The sequence below is a fragment of the Notothenia rossii genome (assembly GCF_949606895.1).
Source record: "Notothenia rossii genome assembly, chromosome: 2".
Taxonomy (NCBI): domain Eukaryota; kingdom Metazoa; phylum Chordata; class Actinopteri; order Perciformes; family Nototheniidae; genus Notothenia; species Notothenia rossii.
Genome location: NC_136904.1, coordinates 80575588 through 80603502, shown reverse-complemented (window position 1 = coordinate 80603502; position 27915 = coordinate 80575588). Strand labels below are relative to the sequence as shown.

The window sequence follows — 27915 nt, the reverse complement described above, 5'->3', positions numbered from 1 at the left end:
GGCTGTTGGCAGGGGTGGACTGGCCATCTGGCATACCGGGCATCGTCCCGGTGGGCCGTTGACCCAATGTGGGCCGGACGCAATGTTTTTTCTTTTCTTTTTTTTCCCTCTAAATTCCCTCCAATTGGGCCGGCCAATTGGTTACAGAGGGCTAGCAGTGTGTTGCCAGCATCGACACATATTATTGGTCTATTGTTTGTCATTGTCAATCAATCATGGGCTGACAGGCTCAGAGAGCCCTGACAGTGCTGTCAATCACAACACAAACCAGGGTGGGGCGGGACCTCATGGCATGGGTGGGAGTCGCGGGACGGGCTGCTGCTGCGCTGAAAATGGATAAGCAGAAGAAACGCCCGGGTGGCGCTGAAAAACTGCGACTTAAAAAGCTGAAGTCTCTGTTGGTGGAGGCTGCTAAATATTCTAAATTGACGGACCTATTTGGTGCCGTGGTCACCGCCCCAGCAGGTGCTGCTGCGCCGGGAGACGAGCGAGTGGAGGAATACATGGTAAGTAACGTTAGCCTGGGCTGGCTAGGCTACATTTTTGAGACATGTCCAAAAAAAAAGTAGAAAACGTAACTGCATAGTCCTACTTGTGACAACATATTAGCCCAGAGTTGAAGGGCTGTGAATGTTGGTAGTTGTGGTTGATTTTGTTTAAATATGCCGAATTGTGATATTATGGGTTTTTATTGTTCAGATGATTTAGCTAGGCTAGCTAAGAGCTGCTAACGTCAGCGGTTTCTTGTAGCCATAGCAAAAGTAAACGTTCACATGGACCAACGAGCTGTAAGTAGAGATGAAGCGGCGGAATCAAGCTGTATTGTAAACACAGATGAGATACTTTGAATTTTAGCAAAAAATATAAGTAAACCTATAGGAAATAATTAGATTAATTTGCAATATTTGCCATTGAATTTATTGTAATCTTTCAATTCATTTATTGTTTACTGAGGTGATAACTATTTCATAATTTGTGTGTAACTTTAATTTCTTTGTAAATGTGTTACTTTTACTGTAGTTTTCAAATGGCTGTGTATAGTAGGGATGTGCATCTCCATCACTGAGGCCGATGCGATGCGCATCTCGATACGTTACCACGATACGATACATTAACGATACCTTTGAAACACCAGGCGATGCGATACGATACGATTCACCCCTGTTGCGATACAGTTCGATACGATTTGATTCAACATTATGCGATTCGGGGCGATACGATGCGATTCAACACGATGCAAAAATAATGATACTTCAATATGGTACGACAGAGGATTTTTGTTTTATTCCTTATATGCAGCAAATCATACATTAACAAAAAAGTGCTTTACATATTTGGTACTGCACATCCCATCATGCCGTTTATTTTTTTACCTTTAAAAGCTCTCCAGAGTACAATTGTATAACACCTCACAGTTAAACAATGTAAGGATGCATTGCTCATGATTAACAATGTGCAAATAACAGCTACCATAGAGCAATGCCCATACAGCTGCCAGCCTGATGTGCTTAACACTCAGAGGCTAACTCACCAGTGAGCAGAAAGCATTGGTTTCTATCTGAACAATAAAGAAAACAAATAACCTTTCACAAACAGGTATTTCATAACTGCTTACAGTAAGGAAGACATTTAAATTATTATTGGCCGTCACAGGCTGCTGTAAGCTAAACACCTCTCTCTGACAGAACACCTCACTGAGTGATTTAACTCATATGTCTCACTTTCAGGTTTCTCTTTTCAGCCGCAGACCCCACGTCGCCTCTTTGTGTGCGTCGCTAAGTTCCTCGTACTACTTGTGTACTTTAAAGCGGCTCGGCATCGTTAACAATTTGCGAGTGATTTTTCAAGTTGACCGTCTGTAGTAATAGTGCCGCGCACATATACCATCAGGACGTTACTGATGGGGTGCGGCTGCGGAGTGATACTGTGTGTATGCAAGTCCGCATCTAGGACGGATCTATGTATCATGGCTGTAGACCTGTTAAGTAATAAAGATACCTCATACAAAGGTCTACGGATACCTTATTACTCTCCATGACCTGCGGTCAACTATATAGCATAAATGACTATTACACCGTCTTTCTTGAACAATCCGAAGTGTTGCCAAACGTTTGATTTGTAGGTATTTTTCGCTGCGCTGTGTTTCTCTTTCTCCTCAACTTCCGTGTGTGTTGATAACTGAGACTCTCGTTCTCCGTAGTGGCGAAGCAAATATCAAAGATCGTCTCTGCTGAACGTTGACAAGATAAGGGGATTTTATATGAATGAATCGGTTTTTTACCGATGCAAAGACGCTACGCAATCGATGCATCGCGAGTTCAACCCAAACTGTAGCCGATGTGCACTCTTTCAACCGGTGCACTCGCATCTTGAACGTTTATGCCGGTGCACCGATGCGAATCGGTGAATCTTAACATCTCTAGTGTATAGTGCTGTCTTGAGCATTTTCAGGTATTGTCACAAAGATCTGACTTTTTTGCATTGGAAAACACTAAGTGTCATAATGAAAACATGGCAAAGCCACTAGTGTTGTTACGCTCGCGAACGTTTCGTTCAATATGAACAATCTTTTATCTTGTACATTATTCTGTGGTTTGGCTGTAGAGAGTGAGGAGTGTGTCAGCCCAAAGACAGGATCACCTGAGAGGGAAACAGCTGTTGAGAGCTATGAGTGTGCCAGTCAAATAACAGATTTTTTTTCACAACCTGATCAGAGAAATCTCCAGTCATTTTTAAATTACCATCCTCAGCAAAAAAGTAGCAATCCAGTGGTGCAGAAAGTGTTCTGTAGCAGAGACGGCACCAGTAGAAGGTGGCTGACATACTATCCAGAGCGTCACATGCTGTATTGTTTCATCTGCATGGCATTCGGTAATAGAACTGATAGCAGTCTGTTCATCAGTGGAATGTCAGATTGGAGGCATATACACCAGCGCACAGAGGAGCATGAGAGAAGCAGTGGACACAGAAACTGTGCTGAAGCTTACCTCTTGAAATCCGCCAGTGCTGATATCAGCAGTGTGTTTGGTGGCAGTCAGATGTTGGCGCACAGAGAGCAGGTCAGAAAGAGACGGCAGGTTTTGGAGCGCATCGTAGATGTCATCAAGGGTCTTGGGAAGAGGGGGCTTGCATACAGGAGGTCAGAAAATGAGGCAGCATATACTCTGGAAGACCACACAGTTGATCATGGTAATTTCTTGGAACTCATACTTCTACTGGGGAAGTATGATTTCTGTTTAAAAGAGCACCCCTGGACAGCTGCATTGAGAACAGCAAAAAGTTGCATTTGTCTGGTGGCACGAGAGGCAGAGGCTCCCTTGTAACTTTACTCTCCAAAACCACAGTCAACTCATTGATAGATGCAATTCACCATCTCATTCAAAAAAACATCTCCAGTGATATCAAGAAAGCAGTAATATTTTCAGTGCAGCTGGACACAACACAGGACATCACCTCTCAGGATCAATGCTCTATAATTATGAGGTATGTTACTGATGTTGTTCATGAGAGGCTTGTTGCAGTGCTGAAGTGCAGTTCATCCACTGGACAGGCCTTTGTCAACATGCTGTCAGAAGTTCTGGACAAAATGGGCCTCAGCAAGACCATGTGCATTGAAAATGCAACTGATGGGGCATCAAACATGCAAGGCCAATACAAAGGATTCTCCTCACTATTGTCTGCACAATCTCCAAACCAGGTGCATGTACTGTATGGTGCTACGCACATGTACTAAATCTGGTGCTTGCAAACACAACCCAGATTGTTATTGAGAGTGGGTCCCTGTTTGCGCTCCTCAATGGCATTGCGGTATTCATCAAAGAGTCATATAAAAGGATGAATGTGTGGGAAGAGTCAGGCCGAAACAAGAGACGTAGACGCCTTGCTCCTATTGGCGAGACACGCTGGTGGGCCAAGCATGAGGCCCTGAAGAAGGTGTTTGGCTCCTTTGGAAAACCGGAAGATGGTCTGTACGTTGATGTGCTGTTGACATTATCAGCTATACAGAAACAGGCAACAGTGAAACCATGTATCCGTGTCATGGCCAGAGGATATGCAGAGTCATTGCTCAAGTATGAGACGATCTTGATGGCTCAAATCTTCCTCCGCATATTTGAACATACCTCTCCATTGTCTAAATACCTTCAGACGGCAGGATTGGACATCCTCTCTGCTCACAGAATGGTGGCATCGACACAGGATACGCTGAAAAGCTTGGGAAGAGATTTTGAATCTGTAAAAAAAGCAGCAGACACATTTGTCAACTAGACAAACACAGAAATCCAAGAGAGAGATGACACGGACATTGAAGTGGAGGCCACACTGCCACAAAAGAGGAGGAGGATGAAGAAAGTCTTGCCTGGAGAGATGGCTCAGGATGAGACCCTGGATGATGCAGAAAAATCCTATGAGGTGAATGTGCATAACCGGATCATGGACACAGCAATTGAAGCCATTCATAGGCGCTTTTTAACACACGGAAATCTATATGCTGACTTGGCATGTCTGGATCCCAGAAACTTCCCTCAGCTCTGCACCAGTGCTCTTCCCCAGTCTGCCCTTCAAGACTTAAGCAAGTGCTTGCAAGGATTTGACAGCAGGGCAACCAAGGAAAATATGCAGGCCGAGTTGAAAAGCTTTGCACTCCAGTGGAACAGGCTGAAGGCATCCCCATTGGCAGAGTACAAAGCAAGAACAGTAGAAGATGGATCAGGTGGTGAGGAGGACAACACAGAAGAGGTTGAGATAACTCCCATAAGCTGTTGCTCCTGCAAAGAATGCCCTCTGTGCTGCTACCAGATACTTCGCCATTTCAACATGTTAACAGATGCATACCCTGCCCTAGGCCTTGCTTATAAATACCTGCTTACATCATCCCTCACACAGGTGGCTTGTGAGCGCACATTTTCAATTTTGAAGTTTATTAAAAACAGACTCAGAAGCACCCTCTCATCTGATAAATTGGAGGCATTTATGTTGATGGCCACAGAGAAAGACATCCTCATGTCCTTGGACTCTGACTCTGTGATAGACAGACTTGCAGAGAAGAGTGAGCTGCTTAAAAAGCTGCTCCACTGATAAGGCGAGAAATATTTAATATTATTGTTATTATCACACATTATGGATGTAGTAATTCATTATTTGTCATTTTAATGATGCTTTTCAGAAGTTGTATTGTGCTTATGTGTTGATCCTTAATGATGTGATCATGTACACTAAATTATCAATTATTCTCCATTACAGGTTGTTCTGATATATTTGAGGAGTCGTTCTCCCTCTGTTCTATATGTGGACTTGTTCTGTCACTGTTAGAATTTGGTAAGTTTATCATGTATTTTTTAATGTTGTATAAATTCATACTTCATCATTTAAAAAAGTTTTGAAAGAAATGCACATCCCAAAAGTTTTCAACTCTAGGTGCAGGACAGAGGAAAACATTTTATTTATTTTTCAGACTTAATAATGTATCCGATTCCCTCTCAGGTTGACCACTTGACATGTGAGAGCTTGAGGAGTTGTTCCCCCTCCGTCCATGTTCGAGGATTCGCTCCCTTACCACTTCACCACTTTTTGAGAAGTCTATGATTTGTTGAGTATGTCATGTGTCTTATAATGTTATATTAATTCATACTTGATTTGTGATGATGAGACTTAGTAATGTTTCCATCTCTCTTTTAGGTGGACCACCCTATATATGAGAGCCTAAGGCTCCATCATTCACTGGGCCACTTTTAGGTTCCTGAGCTTATTTCATGTGGTGAGAGGAATGCAATATGTGTATGTTTAAAGGTTTATGTGAAGAAACATACTATATGTGTGATAAAATGACAATTGGTAATTCATAAATGTCTCTTTATATTCTCTGCTACCATTATCTCCTATCAAACAGGTTTTCCTGACCTGCTAGAAGTTCTTCTATGATGCTTTAGTCATCCATCATATCTGAGAGCTTCGTCTTGACTTTGTGAGTTTATTATGCAACTTGTTTTGTCTCGGATTGAAACAAAAGGTTTGATTATGATTATTTCCTGGCTGAAGATTTTCATATTGATGGTTTTAATTTCAAACATCTGCATATCTTTTAAGTTCAATTAACAGTTATGCAGGTAGGCCTTAGGGCTCTTTTGAGACTTAAGTCATCCTTCATGACAGATACATTTGTTCACTAAGTGTCACTACGTCACAAAAAGGCTACATGGCTACATATATTTGTCAGTACACAGATACTGAGTACAAGTTCTGTTTGCTGTTTCTTGCAGGTCACGAATTTGGTGAGGAGTGGAGCTGGCTGGCTGCGGACGAGGAAGTATAGAGCAATACATACTTGTGCACATACACGTATATGAGAATGCATATCTATTCAGACCTGTAACCCATGTCTTAGACTTTTCACACAGCTACAGTATATATATATATATATTTTTTTCCAATTCTCTATTTATGGTTTCATAATGAGTGAGTGAGTTTCAGCTCTAATGCTGCTACTGTCTGTAATATGTTTCTATTTAGATTATTTGTCAGGATATTTTTTTGTTATTATTGTCCGAGTCTGGTTTGAACTAATACTGGGCTTACACCAAAAGATTTTCACAGTCACAGACTAAAAAGTGAAAGGGTAGCATAAGGGTTCTTCCCGTTAGTCTCGTCCCACCCCTAGTCATGACATAACTTCTGTTGTGATTTGACACTATAATGAATAAAGGTTGATTGATATAGCTGTCAATTTTAGTCCTTGAGTTCATAGTTAAGTGCTTTATTTGTTAACTGCTATCAAGGAATATGACTCTCCTTTGTAGTATGCATGAGAGAAGATGCCGCAAGTTTAGTGGACTTCTATGTAGTGTCTGCTGAAAATGTAGTGGGCTGGTCAACAGAAAATGCCAGGGCTGAATTTTTGTCCCAGTCAACCCCTGGCTGTTGGTGATCATTTCTGTGACAGGCAAGGGAGGCTTATCCTTACCCATTCCGGGCAAAACCAAAGCATAATACAGGACCCGCTTATTTTGATCAGGAACTTTCTGTATCACGCTGCCTGTGGCATCAAGGTAGAGAGTTGTAGGTGTTGGCTTTTTCAAGTGCTCAGTCAATATCTTTAGTCCAACATCTGTGTATAAATGTACAGCAAACGGATCAATTTGTAGGTGCTGAAGATAGCCTTTTGATGATGCATGACTGCTGCTCTCTTTGATTATTTTTTGGGTCAACATGAGTTCAAGCATCATGTCATCGTGGAGCCTTGCACTTTTCTTCACTTCAGAGGATATTTTCTTTAACACGTCTTTGGTGAGGCTTCTGCTTATGTTACCAGCCATTATTTCCTCTACTGGTGTCCGTCTTAACATATTGTAATAATAATTGCTGACACCACTGGTTAAGGCTTTGGAAATTGTTCCTCGTCTTGTGTATTTTGCTGGTCTAAATCGCCTTTGATTTTTATGGTGTATAACTTCACCAATGCGCATGACTTTAAAAAATATTTTTGTATCCGTTGATTTCGGCCTGTTCTTTTTTGACAAACCGTAGACAGCGTTGCATCCATTAAATGTGCATTTTGCAGAGGCAGAGAAAAATGGTGAATTCTTTTTACGGCTATCATTTGTCTTAACATGCTGGTATTTGAAAGCAAGTGTGCAGCATGGATTATTTTTCAAAAATTCCTGATAAAATGTATCAGTCAGGGGGGACGGATTTTTTTTTTGCCATGTTTAGGTTTAATTTTGTTCCATTGTTTTCTTGTCATGGCAATTTTTTACTTTTTTGGCCCTGCTTTGCACTTTCTGTTCATTTTTGTTGTCATTTCGGTGGCTGTCTCTGTACTTTGTTGGTCTGACTCTTCTGTGTCTATCTCAGACTGTGGCTGTGCGTTACTTATTTCCCTGTCATCCTGACTTGTGTCCTCGTCTTCCTCACTTTTAGGTGCGCTGTAAGACTTTTTCTTCATCTTTCCCCACAGGCTCTGTCCCTGTTTTTTGTTTCTTTCTTTTTCTTTTTTTATCCTTTTCTGGCCCTTTCTTGTCCTTGCCTGTTTGTCCTTTTCCGTTCATTTTTGTTGTCATTTCGGTGGCTGTCTCTGTACTTTGCTGGTCTGACTCTTCTGTGTCTATCTCAGACTGTGGCTGTGCGTTACTTATTTCCCTGTCACCCTGACTTGTGTCCTTGTCTTCCTCACCCGTAGGTGCGCTGTAAGACTGTTTCTTGATACTGTGCTGTCCATCTCTCCCTCTTTCATTGACATATTTTCCTAAATACAAACATTACAAAAGTAAAAAATCTCATTTAATTACTGTATCTCTTATCGTAAGACTACAATGCAACTTTAAGCAATCTGCCATCCTTGGGTCAATTACAGTAAATTATGTTAACATCCTACTGTGATGGCTGTAGTATTGAATTAAATAAGCACATTAACCCTTATGCCTCCCTAAGCAAATGTATTATCCATGTCACTGTTTAATTTTGCGAGCATTCAGATTGTGTTAAGAATATGGCATGACATTTGGGAAAGATGTGAGGTTTTTTTGATACTCATATCTATTTTAGCTTCTGGGAAAATCCATGGAGGAACACTGCTAAATGGGCTTGCTTTGGCAAATGTGATGGTCTCCACTCCATATGCCCTCGTTCTTTCCTTCCTGTCCAGCCAAACACACGTCCCTGGGCTTCTATGTCACATGACAGAGAAGCTGTTAAAACAAAATTGAGTGTGACATTCGGTCACATGAAAGAGAAGCTATTGAAAAAATAAACAGAATTTTCCATACAAAAAATAATTAATATATTATTAACCTTTGTATAGTGTTTCATTATTTATCTAAAGAAAAATAATATGATACATTATTTGTTCAAACTCACACTCAATGGCGTTGGCTAATTTTCTGTGAAGAACATATATCAGAACACATTTTCAATGACCACCCACTGTACACCCCCCCTACACATTTATATTACATACAGGATGTTCGGGGCTAACACAAGTGTGGAAATTGTGCGTGTGTGTGTGTCTTATCACAACTGTTCAAGATGGCCAAATTATTCTCTGCTCAGAGGGCCTTGCAAATGATTTTGGAAGAGAGAGAAACATTTGATGATGATGTAGAGGAAGAGGAAGGTGTATCAGAATGTGAGGGTCATATTTCTGAGAATTCTGAGTCCGACAGTGACTTTGAAGAACAGACTTAGATTGAGCATCTGCTAGTTAAAAAAAAAAGATGAGCCACAGGACCAGCCGTTCAGCGGGCAAAACAACAAGTAGCACTTTAATTAATTAATCAAGGTTCAAGGTTTTTATTCGTACGAACATACAGTGTAGTTATGACGATGAACATCTTAGGTCACAGGCTCCTCCATTGAAGCAATAAGCTCATTTTTCCATCAAAAATATTAATATAAAAATATTTTAAGTATTAAAATGCAATAAAAAGAGGTGTGTCCTATTCAGCCAGTGTAGTTATTTGACCCAGCATTGATTTTGAGTGAATCGGTCACATAACCTGGAAGGTATTGAAGACATAAGCTCATTTTTGCATCAAAATATTAATATAACAATTATTTAAGTATTAACATGCAATAAAAAGAGGTGTGTCCTATTCAGCCAGTGTAGTTATTTGGCCCAACATTGATTTTGAGTGATTAGGTCACATGACCTGGAAGGTATTGAAGAAATAAGCTCATTTTTCAATCAAAAATATTAATATAAAATATATAGAGGGTTAAAATGCAATAAAAAGAGGTGTATCCTATACAGCCAGTGTAGTTCTTTGACCCAGCATTTATTTTTGAGTGATTTGCTTCACATTCACTCGATCGGGAAGCTGTCGATTTATTAAAAAGAAAAATGTTCTTTTGTAATTGAAAAGTCATTTGTTGATGGTCCCTAAGTGAAAGCCTCGTTTCGCGGAGAAGATCTCCCCGGGGAAACTGATGCTGCTCATCTCTTTCGACTCCACTTCGATCGATAGAATTACTAACAAAGAATTGCTAACAAAGCACTTATATACTAATAAAGGGCTGGCTTATTTAAAGCTAGTTGAGTAGCACTTGAAATGTTTTAGCTCTATGAAACCTGATGTACTTATATGATTCTGTTTTCTTCAAGTTTGTATCTTCTTGGTCGGACACACTTATTGTAAGTCGCTTTGGACAAAAGCGTCAGCTAATTGCAATGTAGTGTAATGTAATATACTCCGAGTACTTCTTTCAGAGTGACCGACTTGTTTACTACGCCAGGATATGAGTAGCTTAAAGAGTAATCTTACTACATATTTTACAGCTTGTTCACAAAACAATTCAAGCACTGTTCAGTGTCATTGTCAATCTAAATGATCACACAACACAATTTAAACAGAATCAGAAATCCTTTATTAGTCCGACAGCGGGTACATTGACATTGTTACAGTAAAATTGGCATACAAGAAATAGTGGCATATAGTAGGTAAAAAAGGCAGGCAATAATACAGAATGAGCTAACATATTAATATATAGAAGAAAAGCACACAGTTGTTATACTAGAATACAAATAAAGACAAATAAGTAGGTAAGTACACATCCACAAAAATGATGACAGCAACTTCAGAACTTAGTGAACTGTAATGTAAGGTGTTGAGACATTATATATTAATGTTGGGACCTTTATTACAAAGCTGGTTTTCACATAAAGGTGAGTATTGCACAGTATTTATTTTCGTATAAGTATCTATATTGCACATTGTTGTTGTATTGATCATTTAAGTTAAATAGAGACAGTGGAGACTTAGTGCACACAGCTTTTCCATAGTAGGTACTGTGTAAGTAAGCATTGCTGTCAAACAAAAGGCAACTGTGCCATTACTGCGGGGGATCTGCATTCCTTATCCCTTTGCAAGCAATACGTTTCCAATCTGCAAACAGTACTTGATTGTTTATATCATAAAGCACATTGTCGGAAGAGGAAATACAAAATATGTTGCAGTTTAACTTCCAACCCTAACTCACTGCATGAAGAAAACACAGTGAACTCAGGCCCCCGAACATTTTTCCAAACTCAGTTATGATTCATTTATCAATATTAAGCCTTTTGTCATTTTTATTTAAGTCTACATTGTTGAACAAAACATATCTGAATAAGTTAAACCAAAAGGTAAGGGAATTTGGTCTTGTCACTTCCAAGATTTTAAACATGTTGTATGTTGTTGATGTTCTTTGTGTTTATGCTTTATCTTTGAAATACCTATATGCTGTACCTATAAAAAAGTACCTCCGAGCTGTAACGCACTCGAGTAAATGTTGTAAGTTACACCACTGCAGCTGGGTAATTACATCTATAATAATGCATCAAGAGAGGAAATCGAATTGCAATTATAGCTGTAAAAATAATGCAGTGAAATAAAAAGAAAAACAAGCAAAACTATTTTGTCAAGTCCTTTTGTCCCCAAACATGCAGCCATTGAAGTCAGTCTACTCTACATAATATATATAAATAAAATACTAATCGATTAACAAATACTGTCAGAAATCTGTTATTTCAATAAATTCAGCTTTTATTCAGCCAGGGCCTTTTTGTTCTGTCATGACCTTTTGACCTATCCGTCTTACCACAATTCCTCTATTTTCTAACGCTAACTCAAGGGATTTAAAAATATATATATATTTTATATAGACCTGAGTTTTTTATTTTTCCCCATGTACGGTAGCTTGTTTCTGATGTCTTCAGTGAGGCAGCACCATCCAGTGTTTATGTCAATCCGAACCCAAATTCAATGTATGTTGACAACTTGCTTACCCAAGGGAAAACCGTGTGCCTCTTTATAGACCTGTTCAATTTATCTTACTTTTGTCACTATTCATTTAACTGCATGCAGTCTTGACTTTGAGCATTGTCTTAAATTCAGTCTGTACATGACAACGAACAAAGTAATAATACGAAAAATAGCAAATCACACAAAATGCAATCATCTCAAAATGTAGGACGGTCTATACGAGTTGATTTTGTCCCTACACTCTAAAAACGAATTCAGGCGACCTTTGACCTCCACTTAATTAAATGGATGGTTGCAAGATAAAAAAATGTGAGTTAATTGATTTAGATACACATTTTAAGTTGCAAACATTAATTTATAAGTTGTGTTGACGTAATAATGTTGGTAATTACATCAACTTAATATTGTGTGTAATTTGAACTCTGATTTCTGCGTTAATTGACTTAAAACAAAATTCAAGTTGTAGTAAGTAATGCAATTGGCTTGATAACTTCATTGTTCTACACCTTGAGTTAAGGATTTCAAGTCCACCCCCACTTAACATGCCTGGACAAGTTCCGACAGTTAAAACAAATAGAAATATACAAAGGACATTTTAAGGTGAGTGTCATCTTTTGTCATTCAAATACAGTAGCCTTGTAATTGCACTTTATAGGCAAATTGCTGTTTGACCAAAATTAGCAGCCTTTGAACTGTGAATAGTTCTGTGAGAGGATACAAAGTAGTAGAGGCTACTGTGAGTGTAAAAATACTTTGGTTACTTTTGTGATATCGCTTTTTATTAAAAATGAATCTCGGTGAAGCAGATCAAGGACATGCTTCTTGAGGTAGGATCGTTATTTAGAGTTGTCATTGAAATGCAAGTTGTTGGCAGTCACCCATTCAGAATATATTCATTTAGGTAATTTCTCTTTTTTTCCTTTTTCAAAAATAGCAAAATAAAATTGAAGTACGCAGAGAACTATAGCCTTCCGCTGCCTTGTCGTGTACCTTGGAGAAAAGGAAGAGGACCTTTTCAAGGAGTTTAGCGGCGTAATTAAAAATCTTGAAATAAAATCAAATCCATGGGCAAAGTGTAAAAACACAGGACAAAAGCACTGCTCTCTGTCAGTTACATTTTGAAGCATATTGCACTTTTGGCCACACCCCAATCCATAATATCTTAGCAACGTTCAGCATGGATAGGTGTTGACAGCAATGGCATGGGAAAAGGATTGTGTAACATTTGAAAAGTGGCTTCTGCTCTTCACTTAACCAGTTCAAATATTGTATGGAGCCTGCAAAAAAGATGAGAAGATACACTAAAACTTGCACGGTTGTGATTGACCAAATCTGTCCACATGCATTTAAACACTAGGCAAAGTACTCAAAACCACCTCTGTGTCTTCAGGACCACATTGCCATGATGACACACACATGCAGACTCAATAGGTGAAAACAATACCAGCGTTGCTTTAGCAGCTGGTAATAATGGCTCTGAATTAGCTAAGAGTGACAGTTTAAAAAGTATGCAATTACCTAATTCATTATCTCTTATGCGCTAACCTATTATTTAATGTGCTTCAAAAGGACATGAATATCGCCTTCATCAGTGACCGGTCCACCCCACGATCTGACCATACGATGGCAACCATCGTGGTCGAGGGAAACAAATGAATGAGCAAGCATTCTGCGTTAAATGTGTTCATACTGTTTAAAATAATGACTGTCGGCAGTGTAAACATCTTTGTCACATCTTTTGTAAAATTGATGTGTGTGATCTGCAGATTGGTGGCCATTGAGAGTTTGTTTCTGTAGTTTTACAAACACTTTACAGATTTTACTTATTTGGCACTGGTTTTAAATATTTAAAGGCCTCTAACTTTGTTGTGATGGCAGCATTTATTTGCTGTGTCCCCATTTTCTCTTTAACCTATTACATTTCACCTCATTCTCCAGCAGCCAATCAACGTCCTGCAGCCAAACTAAACTAAAATGGTTCTCCTCTCTCCTGCAGTCAGCTGTGATTTCAGGTGTTCATGCACCTTCATCATATGGCATGTGTCAATAAATGTTCAAACTAAATGAATTCTCTGATTGAAACATCATGTGTTGAAATAAACAACTGCAGTTCAAAATAAAAGTGAATTGCCTAATATTTTTGTTGTGGAATCAATTAATTTCTTTCTTTAAAGGCAAAAACATGAGAAAGCTAAGAAAAAAAACTATTGAATACAATATATTTGGAGAAACTTGATTTTTAAATGGTTGTCAACTTAAAAACGTGTGTTCACAATGATGGCAATTAAGTACACAACTTAAAATTCCTTTTAAATCATGTGGTAAAACTAGTCGGAACAAATTAATCTTTTGAGTAATCAACTTCAAAACTTGTGTTTATGCTACCAATTATTAAGTAAGTGGTAATTAAAAACAACTCTGATTGTAGAGGAAAAGCCTTCTCCCCTAACTCAAATAACTTTTTTGCTTTAAGACAATTTCATTAGAAGTTGTCTTAACTCAATAAACATCGATGCAAACTGTTGCGATGATTTTCTCTGTTGAGCCAAGGCATTTGTTTTTAGAGTGTACAAACACAAATCTTTTGCCAAAAATGGCTTACCAAGTTACTAATTGGTCTATAATGTTGCATTACAGTGACTGTGTGAAACATGTAACCTTTGTCACCATCTGCTGGCCATGAAACGCTGACATGTTCACAGCACAAAAGAAATCAGCAGAAATGAAAAATGAAATATAACAATAGTGCACGTTAGCATAACATTACCATTTGAAACAGAAACACAGATTTGACCTTTATTGCTAATGTCTTAAGAGTTGATGATTGGCACGACTGCTGTACATTTTGTTTGAAATTTTTGACTATTGTTTTAACCAATGTATCCTTGAATTAAATATGATATTTTGAAAATAAATTTTGAGCTTCCCCTCTACACTGAACTCTACCATTTTCTTCCCGCATCGGAGGAGTAAGCGAGAACATCTCTACAAGGTAAAAGTTATTTAAAGTGATTTAAAATCATCAAATGTTCGTCATAGTTACAGGTTATCACAAGACGCATTGTTTGCAAAAAGCAGAGTTCACATTTGCCGTTACAACGAGCAACGTAAATACAGCTGTCAATGTGTAAACATTGTCATTCACTGGTGTTAGCTAGGATAAAGCCATGAAAATCATAAGGTGAGTTTATATTGATTGACTTGTGTTTAGCGTGTTTTTTTATACTGTGAGTGTTTGTAGAGCGTAAGTCCGACAGTTGCTTGATTTACAATATTTAAAACTATGAACCTTGCCCAAAGTTATGCACATTAAACCGAGCTCAGTGAGGAGGGGGCAGTCATATATGATGGATGAGCTTGCGGCATGTTTGCATGTCTATAGGCTACGTCTTGTTTTAAATTATTGTTTCATGTCTGCTGTCAGGCGGTGTAGAACTTTACTGCGTCGGTCCCGGATCTACTCTTGTGCCGACTTTTAAGGGCGCTGATGCAGGTTGTAGGCCTACCTTACGTTAAGCGACCATCTTTACCCATTTAAGGTGTTGATTGTTAAAGATACAATATTGTCTGTGGGACCGCAGTGTTTTCCCTAAAAAACGGTGTTTATGTCTCTGCTTTGATCCGCTCTGTGTTCATGTAAATACCGTAAATACACACAGATCAAAACAGAGACACAATATTGTGTCTGGGGGTGTGTCCCGGAAAGCGACACTTGATACTAGAAAGTGGAGGATATTAATGATTGTGTTACATTTTAGCAGCGGTGCACATACCATGAATATGGGGGACATGCCGGACAGATCAAGTAAGGGTGACGATCCACCCGCTGTGAAATGAACGTATCTTCCATATTTGCCGTACACTTGTGTTTACGGAAGTTGAGATGTTTCTCGGTTGTGATTGGTTGTTCCTCGTCACATGACGAGCGGTGGGCGCTGCTGCAGTGCACGTCTCCATTGAAACCAATGGAAATGAGCTCGCAACACTGATGTGTATGGCTCCGTACAAAGTTGTACTCATTGCATTAGTATAGGCTACTGTAGCTTTTTTCACTGGAGGCGCCCATCTCGGCCGAAGTCGGTTCATATTAACCTAAAGGTACATGTCGCCTTTAAGGAGCATAACATTTTTTTTGTATTTGTGTTTGAATAATGAAATAATTTCAAATATGTTTTTCTGTGATAGGTAATTGGTGTGGAGAAGGTTGACCTCTGCCTTCCTTTGAACATTGTTCCAAAGGCTCTGTAGTAAATGGTGAGTATTCAAATGTTTTGTGTGATTTACTTGACTAACTTAAACTTGATATTTAACTAATTGAAAACTGGTATTACACTGACAATTTCTGAATATTTATTCATAACATTTACATGCTGCAAACATTGCAGGGATATACACATTTTCTGATTTATCAGGCAAAAGTTATTCAGAAAGTGATAGGCAAAAGCCAAACATTCTGCGATAAAGCCTCCTTCACAAAAGTGATAATGTTTTGTTTGTTGAAATGGCTATAAGGGTGTTTTTTATATGTATTCTTATATTATAGTAATACTTATTTTAAGTCGCTTTGGAAAAAAACGTAAATGAAATGTAATGTAGTCTAACCTGGTTGTTCTTACTTGATATAAAAAGTTATTCTCACTATGGAGCCAAAACAGGAGTAATGTGGTCCCTTTTCCGTGCTCTGGTCAATACATTTTGAATCAGCCGAAGCAACTTAACTGAGTTTTTGGTACACCCTGATAATAAAGAGTTACAATAAGCTAGCCTTGAAGTAACAAATGCATGGACTAGTTTCTCTGCATCGTTTTGAGGCAAGCACACAACTACAATCATAACATCATTAGAAAATGAAAAGATTTCATGATTTTTATGACTGTGATATTTTGTTTTCTTTGATAAATGCGGAGTTTAAGCGTATAACGAGCCTGCCCCTCCAATCAAGATTTCTCTCTCAGCTGGATGTGTTTTCTGACAAACTTCAGAAGGTTTTTGAGAAGAGAGGAGGACAGATGGCCAGCGTCTGAACTGTATTATGTCAAACATAACTAGACTAAGAATTAATTTTAAGGAAATTATACATCGAGTCAATAGTGTACACATTTCATTGAGCAAAATAGATTATTTATTTTCTTACTCCCCTTCACTTAGGTTGATGATGTCGATTTAGGCCGGGATTGTCCTCAATGAGAGTTTGTGGTCAGTAGAAGTAATATTTGACCTTTTGATTTTTTTGTTGGGCGTTAAAATATGTATTTATTGAAACACCACATAGTATATAGCCTAAAGTATGTGACATCCCTGTTTTTTGTTTAATAGCCAGACTACACGGAAAAGCAAGAGGGCTTTTAATTTAAAACGGATACAGGAAATGAAACATTTTTTATCAGGTCAGACAGGAGTATGTCAGATAACAAGGAGGCTTAAAAGTACTGAAATCTGACCAAATGTACTTGTTAAACACAGGGATTTAGTAATGGGTATATATATGTATTGATTTGTTAGATCTCACTCTGTTCCTTTTGTGACTGTGCGCTCTGCAGGCAGAAGATGAAGACGTCATTCTGTGGTCCATTCAGGGGATTACAGTGGGACTTTATGTCGTCAAACACAATTCCACCATGAGACCAGAGGACAGATGAGACCAGAGGACAGATGAGACCAGAGGACAGATTGTCCTGGAAGGCCAACAGGTACTAACTGATGTGGACAACATTGCATTAGCTGCTACCATGCTGTTTGGACTAATTTATGCAATGAACCTGAATGACCCCCCTAAACTGAAGTGCACGTTCGAAGTGCTCCAGCAAATGTTAATGGAGCTAGACGGCAACATGCTCTCCAAGAAAGCCCAAGCGTTTAAAAACAAACTATTTGAGTGAGCTGTTGCCATGGACCATTGTGAACTTTTACAGCATTCATACTGGACTTTCATCGATACAACTGTCTTGCACTTCCTTTGCTCATGCTTTTTGCTTGATTTGCATGTTTCAGAAATGTGGGTTTTTCCTGGGGTCATGTGTTTTCAGAATGTACCACTTGTCATGTGTTTCAGAATGTACTAATTGCACTAATTGTACTAATGTACTAACTTCAAAATGTCAGTTCTTGTTTTTATTTGTAATACTTTCTTTAGTGCATATGTGGTGAGAAACCAGGCCATTATTATACTTTTATGTATTTTTCCAAAGCAATGCCATTGCTTTTTTGTATTAAAGTGCCCTTTCATATTAGCAGGTTACTATTTAGATAATGGATTTGCAAAAACATTTCCTTTTTTCGGCTAGGCGTTGACATTTTCTGTTAATTGTTTACTATGAATGAGTTACAAAAATAAGCCTTTCTTTGCCATTTGGCCCAATAAACCTTTATTTTGGTCGGGAGAATAGTTTCCTTTAAGCTTGCTTGCTGTGTTCTAACACAATAATGTATATGTACATGCATCACAAACATTTTCTATTTCTTCTATTTCTTTATTTTCAATGTATTTGTTAATTCTCCTGGGGCTGCATGATGGAAAACCCCAAAACTCATCTGGTTGTGTGGTGGTTGTTAATATTGTTTTATTTTTTGAGAAAAATACATGAATGTTGTTCAAAGAAATGTGTTTGTCTTTATTGAATATTTGTTTTAAAATGTTATGATAAATGCGGTAGACATAAGAGATTAGGATGGATCCTGTAGAAGAATGTACGACATGCCTCTATTCACATGAAATAAATAATCTTATGTACCCCTTGAGCACTAGGTAGATTAAACAGAAAACTATAGCATGTAGTTTAAACAAAACATTAATGTGGCTTTAACAGATACAAATGAAATATACTGAGTATATTAAAATCCTAAAATGAACATTAAAAGTCATGTTGGTTAAACATAGGGTAAATGAATATACCTATATTAAAGGAAATATTCACATTAACATAACAATTTCATGTTTCTTTGACATAACATAGTTGTGTGTCTTTAACATAATGGAATAGTTTTGAGTACACATGTTTTTAATGTGTGCAACCGGTTTCCATATTAAAATCATGTTAATCCAACGGCCTTTTTTTTTCAGTGTAGTTTCACACAAAATCACCGCCGTCAAAATCTGTGATCCTGTCTGATAACCATGGTGGCACCAAGTTTTCTAACAGCTTTCCAAATAAAGCGTATGATGAACATTTTAGTTTTTTGTAAGTCACAGAATCTGGTAAGTCACTATGTTAAACTTAAATATAAAATATGTTCATGTACAAGTCATACATCAGAGATACAGAAATCATAATAACAAGATGTTATGAGACAAATGTAACATATTTACATATCGATGTTTTTAATGATAGAAATAAAAGAAAAATATTGTAACCAATGTATGGTCTAATACCCAATGGTAAGCTAACATGAGGTTTCTGATTCAAATCAAATGAAATCAAAAAATGTTTTATATTAACACACAAGTAATCATATATCTCCCTATTTTAGAAAACTATATGCAATCATTTTTATATTGCACACTAGTGATGGACACCGTTGGATTGGTCCAGATCATAACAGGAAGAAAATACAGCAAACTTCAAATGTGGGCATTTTATTTAAAATCTTCAATATTGATTTGATATGCAATCACATCCACAACAAGGCATGCTGCCCTGCCTGGCACACAGAGCAACTTAGCCACCACCTTAAGGTGCAACCAAAACAGGGGTGCTATTAAGTTAACCTATTTCTAATTCATACATAAAAACAAAGCAACCAAACAGAAATCTAAATCATGTTACAGATATTCAACATGTAAAAGCGGCCGAGATGGGTTTTCTCCGCAGGGTGGCTGGTGTCTCCCTTAGGGATAAGGTGAGAAGCTCATCCGGGAGGGACTCTGAGTTGAACCGCTCCTCCTTCGTGTCGAAAGGAGCCAGTTGAGGTGGTTCGGGCACCTAGTTAGGATGCCACCTGGGTGCCTCCATAGGGAGGTTTTCCAGGCACGTCCAGCTGGGAAGAGACCAAGGGGTAGACCTAGGACCAGGTGGAGGGATTATATCTCTTCGCTGGCCAGGGAGCGCCTTGGGATCCCCCAGTCAGAGCTGGTTGATGTGGCCAGGGAAAAGAAAGTTTGGGGCTCTCTGCTGGAACTGCTACCTCCGCGACCCGACCACGGATAAGCGGCAGGAGATGGATGGATGGATGGAACATGCAACATTCGTTTTCATGTTGCACTGTTTCTTATTCAGCTTTAAACTGAATCTGAAGCTTCTGCAAAGACTCCCTCTGCTCGTGATTCACCCTGTAGACTGCACAGCTGTGGAGTGGAGGTGGAGCCACCTGCAGTGACTGAAAGTGAATCAACTAAATAAACTCAGATATCAAAAGAGCCAATAAGCATAAAACATTGTTTCAATAACATTATTGTTTGAGTAATGACAAAGTTATGCTGACCTCTCCTCCCAACTGGACACAGAACTGGATGTGACTCATGATGTTGCTCTCCTTGTTTGAGGTGTTAGTCCAGCTTTTCCTGCAGAGATAAAAAAACACTTTCCAGTTTGAGTTCAGAAACTTTATTATACGAGGAGTAGCCATTCTGACTGGTATTTGCTTCAAAGGCCAATCCAGCTGCTCGGACCTACAGAACATAGCCATGATTTAAAGTGATCTCTTGGTTCAAATCTGTTTTATATGGCTAAACTATTTATATTTTACAGTCCAGGATGCAGGATTTGTGTGGGTACTGTATGTGATCAGATTAGAAGAATGAAGGTTCTTGCAGTTAATTGGCTAGATAATTAACTGTCCAATATCTTGTAAATGTTCTTTATTCAAGTTTAGGGTTTATTTAACACTTGTTTGGACGCCCATAGTGGGTTTTTATAAAACTGCAAACTCAAGCAGATAGAATGTCTTTATTAAAAAATAAAACCACTGAGCCAAAAAATAGCAAAAAAATGTAAGGATCTTGTTCAAACAACACACTTTACACGTTATAATATAAAAGAAGCAAATATTTGTTGAAACGGGGACAACACTTGACGGTTTGCATTTCAGACATTTTGAGTCGTCAGAGCACGAGAAGCACAGTTTGAAAAACATGATGGCTGCTTTTTATTTAGGTGAGCCAGCTCCTGAGTTCTGCGTGTGTGTGACTTGAGGAATAGAGCCATCATTAACATTAGTTACACCTTTACTTTTCCTGCTTTGAGAAGTCCAAATGTTTGCCAAGAAAAGAGTTGGTGCAGTAATCGATCAACATCATCAACAGTTCAAATTATGCAATGGCATTTTACTGGAATGAGTATTAATAATATTTCAGTAAATCTAGAAAATATGTAAACGTCTCACATTGTAACTAGAACACGGGACGACAAAAGGTGGAGGAAGTCATTGCAAATATGAAGAAAAGGTACATTACTTAGAACATAGATAAATGTAGCTCTAGTAATGACACAGGACTAAATACAAAACTATTACTCACCTGAAGAGGTAGACAGCTGAATCAAACTAGGTGTCTGAGAAATTATGATTTAAATCCAACCTAACTTAAAATGTAATTAATTATGAAAAATATATACTTAAATCATACAACATACTTCGTAAACCCGAAAACCCAAAGGTAAGACTCACCTGAAGAGGCAGACAGCTGAAGTGAAAACACATAGAAGCAATCCAATTACAGCTGAGAGTGTGTAAAACCACAGTGGATCGACTCCTGTACAAATCACACGTGAATTAATTTCAGTAACATACGGCATGTCTATGGTGTATAAATTATTAGCCCATCTTTGTGCTCAACATACCTTCAGGTTCCCAGGACACCGTTAAATTCCACACAATATATCCTGTACCACTTAGCTCAGTTACATTACATCTATAGAGTCCTGCATCGTCACGCTGAACATTAGAAATATTTAGCTTTGGAGGTAAGGTTATGTCTATCAGTGTGTGAGAGGTGAAATTTGAAAAAGTCAGATTAGATGTGAATGAATATGGAAAAAGATAACTGTCTTTGTTCCAGTTGAATTGTGTTACATTTTTTGTGTTGCCTTTGTTCCAGTTGATTTGCGTTCCATTTGTTTTGGAAATGTTGCAAGTGAGGATGACTGAGCCTCCCCTGGACACCTCTATACTCCTATGCTCATCCGGAAAAATCCCTAATATTGAAGGAAATATTAAATCATTAGTATATCTATAGAAAAGCATGCATAACAAACACAAATGTCCACTGTACCTGCGAAGACTTGGGATAGAAGTTGAATGCAGAGCAGAGCTGTTAGGTTTAGTCTGAACATGATGTCCATAAGATAAAGACAGACTGAAACTTCAACAGGAACTTTACGTGTATTTGTGTAGGAGGCGCAACAAAAGCCCAAAAAGGAAGTGGTTGCTTGCTCTTTGGTAGCTCAACACTTAAATTAATTCACATGACTAAAATTAGATGGATTAATTAAATGAATTATTGATTTGATTAGATTAGAAAAAATAAATCTTAAAGAAATGTCAATAATCGACCATTATTACCCAAAGCATTCATCTGGTTGCATCTTTAGAATGTATTTAATTTATAATAATAATAATAATAATAATAATAATAATAATAATAATAATAATAATAATAATAATAATAATAATAACAGTTATGTATAGGTATTTCACTGTACAATATTTAATCTTACATTCTGTTTCTTTCACCTGCACTATTGTATTCAAATATATCGCACATGTTTCATTTGCTCCATATTTATTTTTGTATTATTATTATTTTTATTTTTGTTGTCTTATGTCCTTTATATAAGTCACATTGTTGATGAAGCTCGGGACCTAAGATTTTTATTTCCACAACTAGCTACAGTACTGTGCACATGATAATAAAACCCTTGAATCTTGAATCTTATAAGGATGTCATTAGGAATCATATGATAAACTGAACATTTAGTTTTATGCTGGGACTTATATACTTTTGGAAACAAATCAAGTCAGTTTTCTCAGTGGATTGAATAGGCTTTTCCCCATATGAGTAAACAGCTCTTGCTTTGAAAGAGTTCACTGTTTTGATCAAAAGACATTTAAAAATTATTAGAAAAAACCACATCTGTTGCTTTAAATTGACAAAATGGCCGTACTGCAGAGATCTTCAACCATCACATAATCCCAACCGTAATACCCTTGATTTATCATGTTACTAAACATATTTAGAATGTCCGATCAGTAAAACAGCAGAGAAACACACTCACAGATTACTTAAACTGAAATAAATAATTAATAAAAATAAAACTCTACTCTGTAACACCTCCCCTGTAATGCCTCAACAAAACACTAGGAGGCACACAAAACTGTTGAGTAACTTTATTGGCCGACATCATCAGCAGCTTTGATTTGCTCAGAGTTCAGGACAGATGAGGACAAACAATCAACAAAAACATCAACAATAAACCATATTTATAAGAAGATGTAAAAAATACAAAGAATACCATAAATATAAAATAAACATGTAAAACATTATGTCCTTAAAGTGACAACACTGGTTTTAATGAAATGTTAGATAAGCCAAAGGTATCAGTGACCAGTCGTCCCTCCTTCTGATTGGCTTTCATTGCAGCTCCTGGTTTGACCGTGTCTCTTCATTTAAAATGGCTTCAGCTCACCAGCGATCATAGAGGTTATTGACCCTCTCCATGTACTGACTCCTGCGATTTATATTTGTCCTACTGCCTGTGACACCCTGCGTTCGAGGTGGGGCAACCAAAAGAGATAGAAATTAAAGGTTAACGTTTCCTCGCAGGAAGAAATGAAAATAAAGTACATTTGAGAGTCAAAGTCTTTCTGACCTCTTCTTCCGATTGAATATCCATCTGCCCCTCGACTGCGATCTGGTTTGGCGTCCTGGCTCTGTGTTTTCTGCAGAGAAAAAGTTTGAGGGAAAAGTACAAAAGTATTATCAGCAAAATGTACTTAAAGTAACAATACTTATTCTTGAGAATTAGCCCCTGAGTTATATATATATATTATACACAGTATCCCCCATCTTCTAAACTCAGAGTACTGCGTTCTGGCAGGAGGTTCAGGGCCCCTCGTTGTAAATGACTTAGATTTAAAAAAAAAAGGTATCCCCGTGTCAATACAACTTTTAAGTAGTGACAGATAAGCGATGGACACTGATCTTGTTTGTTTTTAAAGGAATTTTGAGTCGAGAGGAGGGGTGCTTTCTCTTTCTTTTATTGTTATCAGTGATGTTGGCCAATTTCAACACCTTAATATATGTTGAAGGTTTTCTTTTGAAGGCTACAGTGTCGGTGAAAAGGCCAAAGACAAAGTTAATTTTGACTTTGACATTATTAGATTGCACAAAACCCAAAGAGGCTACTGTAACATGTGACACTCTGTATTACAACATACTGTGCATCTAAAGAGAATTGCACAAACATACCAGATGATCTTCAATGAAGAATTAAGGAAAGGCAAATCAAAATGGAGCGTTCTCGTTACTCTTCATGTTTTCAACAAAAGGATCTCCAGAAGTGTTGATGTGCTGACTCGAAACGTACATGCTTTTTACTGTAGCGATTACAATTATAGGGTCACACGTACAAAAATATACATACTATGCTTACTTAGTGAAAACTTAAAGTTCAGTGATACTGTAGTTTGTATTAGCTGATTGCATCAACTGTCCAATAGTTCTATAGGTATCTGAACAGTGGTAAAGCGGACTTAACTTGATCCATGTAGTGTGAGTTTAGTGTGTCTCTGGTAAACAGTGATTACCTGATGCTATTTAGCTGCTGCTTTTATTGCTTACAAAGCACCTCTACATAGGTTACACGTCACTGGGCGATGCCTATAGGACATTACATTATTTCCCCCCTGAGCCACAGCCATACTGTTCCTAATGAAAATATTTTGTTAAACTTCATCAAACCCTTAGAGCAAATCTACCTAGAGCTGCTGGTTGGACCATGGGGCGAGATTTTATTGTTAACTGTGGTATCAAATGTCAAGAAAGAACTGATGCCATGAGCGCCACAAATGAGATTCCATTTACCTTTGCTTTATTTTTGGATGGAGCTTAGATTGCTGACATTACAAAATGAAATCAAGACTGAACCGAAATCAAACTAGGTGTCTGAGAAATTATGATTTAAATCCAACCTAACTTAAAATGTAATTAATTATGAAAAATATATACTTAAATCATACAACATACTTCGTAAACCCGAAAGCCCAAAGATAAGACTCACCTGAAGAGGCAGACAGCTGAAGTGAAAACACATAGAAGCAATCCAATTACAGCTGAGAGTGTGTAAAACCACAGTGGATCGACTCCTGCACAAATCACACGTGAATTAATTTCAGTAACATACGGCATGTCTATGGTGTATAAATGATTAGCCCTACTTTGTGCTCAACATACCTTCAGGTTCCCCGTACACCGTTAAATTCCAATCAATATATACTGTACCACTTATCAGAGTTACATTACATCTATAGAGTCCTGCATCGTTACGCTGAACATTAGAAATATTTAGCTTTGGAGGTAAGGTTATGTCTATCAGTGTGTGAGAGGTGAAATTTGAAAAAGTCAGATTATGTGTGAATGAATATGCAAAAAGATAACTGTCTTTGTTCCAGTTGAATTGTGATACATTTGTTGTGTTGCCTTTGTTCCAGTTGATTTGCGTTCCATTTGTGTTGGAAATGTTGCAAGTGAGGATGACTGAGCCTCCCCTGGACACCTCTATACTCCTATGCTCATCCAGAAAAATCCCTAATATTGAAGGAAATATTAAATCATTAGTATATCTACAGAAAAGCATGCATAACAAACACAAATGTCCACTGTACCTGCGAAGACTTGGCCAATAGCATACAGTTGAATGGAGAGCAGAGCTGCTCGGTTGAACATGATGTCCATCAGATACAGACAGACTGAAACTTCAACATCATTTCAGAGATGTCTTTGTGTAGGAGGCGCAGAGAAAAGGAAGTGGTTTGTTGCTAGATAGTTCGTTTATATGACTGCTGAAAATGTGTCCATACTTTTGCTGTACATTAAATAAAGTCATATAGGAATCATACAATTTATGTGTACAATATTGAGAATTTAAACTTGCATCAGGTTGAATATAAACTATCATTTCTAATTTTCACATTACTCATTTGTGTTATTAACTCAAGTATAACTACAGAAAACCACTTTGTTTTCGGTTGAGTGGTTGAGTTACATGTTCCTGCTCCTTATTCTAACCATCATAACCATGTGTAGATGACGGCTCTCTGATGTTTCTCAGTGGGATTTAAAAAACAACAAATATTGTGCTGCTGCATCAGAGGTGTGAAAACCACACTTCTTAAACCTTCATTCACAGACCGATGTCGCAGCAGGAGTAAAATCATAGCTGAATTTAATTTAGTGCGTTATTTCTGCTAGCTCAGTGTCTTGGCTTACACAAGTTTTTTATAAACATTTGGCAGGTTTGACCTCTATTGGACTGAGTATGAACAGACTGCTCTTCATTGGTAAGCCCATGACTCTCGATGATGGACCTGAACAAAGGTTTAATAATTATAAATGATATAAATGTAAACTTCCTTGCTGTGTGTGTGTGTGTGTGTGTGTGTGTGTGTGTGTGTGTGTGTGTGTGTGTGTGTGTGTGTGTGTGTGTGTGTGTGTGTGTGTGTGTGTGTGTGTGTGTGTGTGTGTGTGTGTGTGTGTGTGTGTGTGTGTGTGTGTGTGTGTGTGTGTGTGTGTGTGTGTGTGTGTGTGTGTGTGTGAGTGTTTGTGGGTCACTGGGTTCATTTAAACATATTGTATATATCGTACTTACTTAGGTTGTAGATGCAAAATAGATTTGCCATTATTATTATTATCATTCTTAACTCCTTCATTACAAGTGATTGTTTCCGCAAGTATTTACGGATCAGTTCAGTAAATCCAAACATTAAACCAATCATTAAAGCCGCATCAAGACATCAAAAATATATTCATGGTACAAGGTGAAGAACTTCTGATGTTGAGAGGATTGGTTGAAATATAAAACAAAAAGGCCTCCTGTCATTAGTGGGCTATGTTTAAAAATGTGATGTACGACGCATCCGTATGTTTGCACCAGCTGCTAGGTGATGAAGAATAATAATAAGGAATAAGGAGACAATGATAACCAGCATTCGTTTCAGTCTGTTTTGAAAAGTGTGTCTCCCCTGCCTTGCTTTGAACTTTAGTGTTAGCGGTACTCTGCTGCTCCACTTACTGGCAACACAAATAAAGAGTACATGAAAATGAATAGCATTGCTGTGAGAAGAAATCAGCAGACATACTCATTCAAACCAAACTGTACTCTTGTCAAATTACTTCAATCCCTTTAAATGTCATGGTCTCATCAGGATGTATTTCCAGAATAGGAACACATCTCGATGATGTAGCTTAGCCGACAACCAATATTTCCATGTCTACGTCTACAACCCCCACACACAGGCTCGGCCACATATAAGATGATTCTCACTTCCTTCATTTCTGCCCACACGTACACAGAGATCAACTGTCAGAAAAGAACAGGAAGAGGAAACTGACACTTTTCAAAGGTGTCAGAGATATACGGGTGGCATGTGATTAATGTGTTCAAAGCAGAGTTGACCTTGGAAGAAAGAAGTTAGGGTGGAGGTACATGAAATGAAAAAGCTGAGAAAGATTTAAAGCAGTGATTATGAAGGACTTGCTTTAGTTGTACTGAGCACCAGAAGGGGCTTCTGTAACAATCTTTTCCCAACTTCCTGTTCCTCACTACAGTTGAGCATTAGGTCACAACATAGAGTGAACGTGTATGTCTGTGAGTGTGGGTCTGTGTTGTATAGTGTATTTATCATTTTCTCTCGTACTCATTTTTAAGTGTGAATTCTTCGGAATTAAACTGTAAAGGTATTTTAAAGTGTTAAAGTACAAGCTTTCTGACTGTCATAGGTGAGACTCTCTCTCTCTGAAATTGTGTTATAGGTTGAAGATCTCTTACTGTAAAAAGGCCACAGTGTGACCAAAGGTCAAGGAGCTGAAGAAAACATTAACGATCAGGCAAGACTCCTTTTTAATAGGTGTGTCATATTTTTGAGCAGTATGTGAAGGGGCATCAGTCCTTATCGATGCTGCACACATGCCCCCTTCCTCTCTGTAAGCTAAGCATAGTTGTTGCGTTTGGGTTATTGTGTGGGCGTTGTTTGT

General features: G+C 38.0%; 1 protein-coding gene and 1 long non-coding RNA gene across 9 annotated transcripts; one reads left to right on the top strand and one right to left on the bottom strand.

Annotated features, from left to right (window-relative positions):
- Positions 1 to 43: 43 nt before the first annotated feature.
- LOC307028033 lies at positions 44 to 18332 on the top strand. 4 transcript variants are annotated; one of them, XR_013804820.1, is made up of 9 exons: positions 44 to 506; positions 5242 to 5316; positions 5482 to 5591; positions 5677 to 5755; positions 5888 to 5962; positions 6258 to 14724; positions 15918 to 15986; positions 16881 to 16928; positions 17273 to 18332. It is a non-coding gene; the product is annotated as an uncharacterized lncRNA (long non-coding RNA). The 4 variants fall into 4 exon arrangements; XR_013804819.1 differs by lacking the exon at positions 16881 to 16928 and having other exon boundaries at positions 5482 to 5586; XR_013804821.1 differs by lacking the exons at positions 44 to 506; positions 16881 to 16928 and adding an exon at positions 532 to 5080.
- Positions 18095 to 26410, bottom strand: LOC307028032 (uncharacterized protein). Of its 5 annotated transcripts, none has more exons than XM_079662750.1 (5): positions 25548 to 26410; positions 21506 to 21859; positions 21333 to 21417; positions 20151 to 20229; positions 18095 to 20045 (listed from the first exon to the last, which is right to left on the bottom strand). In XM_079662750.1, exons 1-5 carry the CDS (start codon positions 25615 to 25617, stop codon positions 19938 to 19940), a joined length of 696 nt encoding a protein of 231 aa, XP_079518876.1. In that variant the 5' UTR covers positions 25618 to 26410; the 3' UTR covers positions 18095 to 19937. The 5 variants fall into 5 exon arrangements, 2 of the variants coding, with proteins under 2 accessions (XP_079518876.1, XP_079518877.1); XR_013804815.1 differs by lacking the exons at positions 18095 to 20045; positions 20151 to 20229; positions 21333 to 21417; positions 21506 to 21859 and adding exons at positions 23037 to 23427; positions 23534 to 23603; positions 24944 to 25028; positions 25349 to 25470 and having other exon boundaries at positions 25548 to 26348; XR_013804817.1 differs by lacking the exons at positions 18095 to 20045; positions 20151 to 20229; positions 21333 to 21417; positions 21506 to 21859 and adding exons at positions 23037 to 23427; positions 23534 to 23603; positions 24944 to 25028; positions 25117 to 25470 and having other exon boundaries at positions 25548 to 26332.
- Positions 26411 to 27915: the final 1505 nt, after the last annotated feature.

Coding starts and splice junctions, on each gene's coding strand:
- LOC307028032 (XM_079662750.1), bottom strand. CDS start 25,617: ATGGACATCATGTTCAACCGAGCAGCTCTGCTCTCCATTCAACTGTAT. Junction 21,860..25,547: donor TATTGGCCAAGTCTTCGCAG/GTACAGTGGACA, acceptor CTTCAATATTAG/GGATTTTTCCGGATGAGCAT. Junction 21,418..21,505: donor GGTGTCCTGGGAACCTGAAG/GTATGTTGAGCA, acceptor TGATTTGTACAG/GAGTCGATCCACTGTGGTTT.